Source organism: Sinocyclocheilus grahami, unplaced genomic scaffold, assembly GCF_001515645.1.
Source record: "Sinocyclocheilus grahami isolate Dianchi unplaced genomic scaffold, SAMN03320097.WGS_v1.1 scaffold4932.1, whole genome shotgun sequence".
Lineage (NCBI taxonomy): Eukaryota > Metazoa > Chordata > Actinopteri > Cypriniformes > Cyprinidae > Sinocyclocheilus > Sinocyclocheilus grahami.
The window spans coordinates 9,743-10,900 of record NW_015509761.1 but is presented as its reverse complement, the minus strand read 5'-3'; the positions used below and the strand labels follow the sequence as shown (position 1 = coordinate 10,900).

At 34.8% G+C, this 1,158-nt stretch overlaps 1 protein-coding gene across 1 annotated transcript in view; it reads left to right on the top strand.

Annotated features, from left to right (window-relative positions):
- LOC107577032 (transmembrane protein 120B-like) overlaps positions 1–1,158 on the top strand; it is a gene marked incomplete at its 5' end in the record, with an annotated part of 5,110 nt that overhangs the window by 3,145 nt on the left and 807 nt on the right. The window contains 4 exons of the mRNA XM_016263153.1: positions 127–248; positions 341–402; positions 499–591; positions 712–776. Coding sequence (XP_016118639.1) covers positions 127–248; positions 341–402; positions 499–591; positions 712–776 — 342 coding nt within the window. The remainder of the gene's footprint in view (positions 1–126; positions 249–340; positions 403–498; positions 592–711; positions 777–1,158) is intronic.

Below are 1,158 nucleotides of genomic sequence, written 5' to 3'. Positions count from 1 at the left end.
TTTATTTATTTGGCTGTGGTATTTTATCTTGTTTGTTTGTTTGGCTGTGATTTTGTTAATTTATTTGGTTGTTTTTGTTTATTTTGATGTATTTTATCTATTTATTCAGTATGTAATTTTGTTTAGTGTATTATGAAGCATGATTATGATTTACGTTGTATTGATTTATTATTTCTTACTAGAATTAAAGGTTGGTGGGTGTCACATCACTACGTCTCAACCTTTTTATCAGGTGTTATGTTGACATGGTAAGTGTTTAGGCCACAAATTATATAACGCATTCATTTTTTCCCATCACCGGCTTCTATTTCATCACCACTCTCTGTTTCTGTTTTTTAAGGCCAGAAGGTCCAATGTATCAGATGTTCAGAAGTCAGTTCCTGGCTTTCTCCATCTATCAGAGTGAGTATAATCTATTAACTGCTCTCTGTGGGTTTTTATGTGTCTTTTGTTTGTTGTTAGAATGTTTAATGTTGATGGTTTATGTTTCTCTGGCAGGTTGTGTGCAGTTTCTTCAGTATTATTATCAGAGCGGCTGCTTGTATCGGTTACGGGCTCTGGGGGAAAGAAACCAGCTGGACCTGACTGTGGGTAAGAATTGTGACTGATTTGAATCCTGGGAGAAATGTTGATCTGGATAATGTCATCGTTTCACGCTGCAGCTGTTAGATGCTGCAGACCCCAGACTGACCTCTCATGTTACTCTTACAGAGGGCTTTCAGTCGTGGATGTGGAGAGGGCTTACATTCCTCCTTCCGTTTCTATTCTTTGGCCATGTGAGTACCAGCATTTAACTGTTGCCTGTATCTTTTTTTTTTTTTTTCATGTTGATTCTCATGCAACCTTTAAAGGTAATGCAATCTTAAAAAGTTTGTCTATGAAAATTGTCATGCATTTGACAGCGTAACATCTATGTAGTTCATATAACTGTGTGTACTGTGTGTATTTTTATTTTTTTTTGTTGAAAGAAATTAAGACTTCTATTTGGCAAAGACACATTAAATGGATCAAAAGGGACAGTGGAGACATTTATAATGATACAAAAGATTAAAAAATATATATTTTTAATTCATCAAAGAATCCTGACAAAATCTATCACGGTTTCCACAAAACTATGAAGCAGCACAACTGTTTGCAACATAATAAGAAATGTTTCTT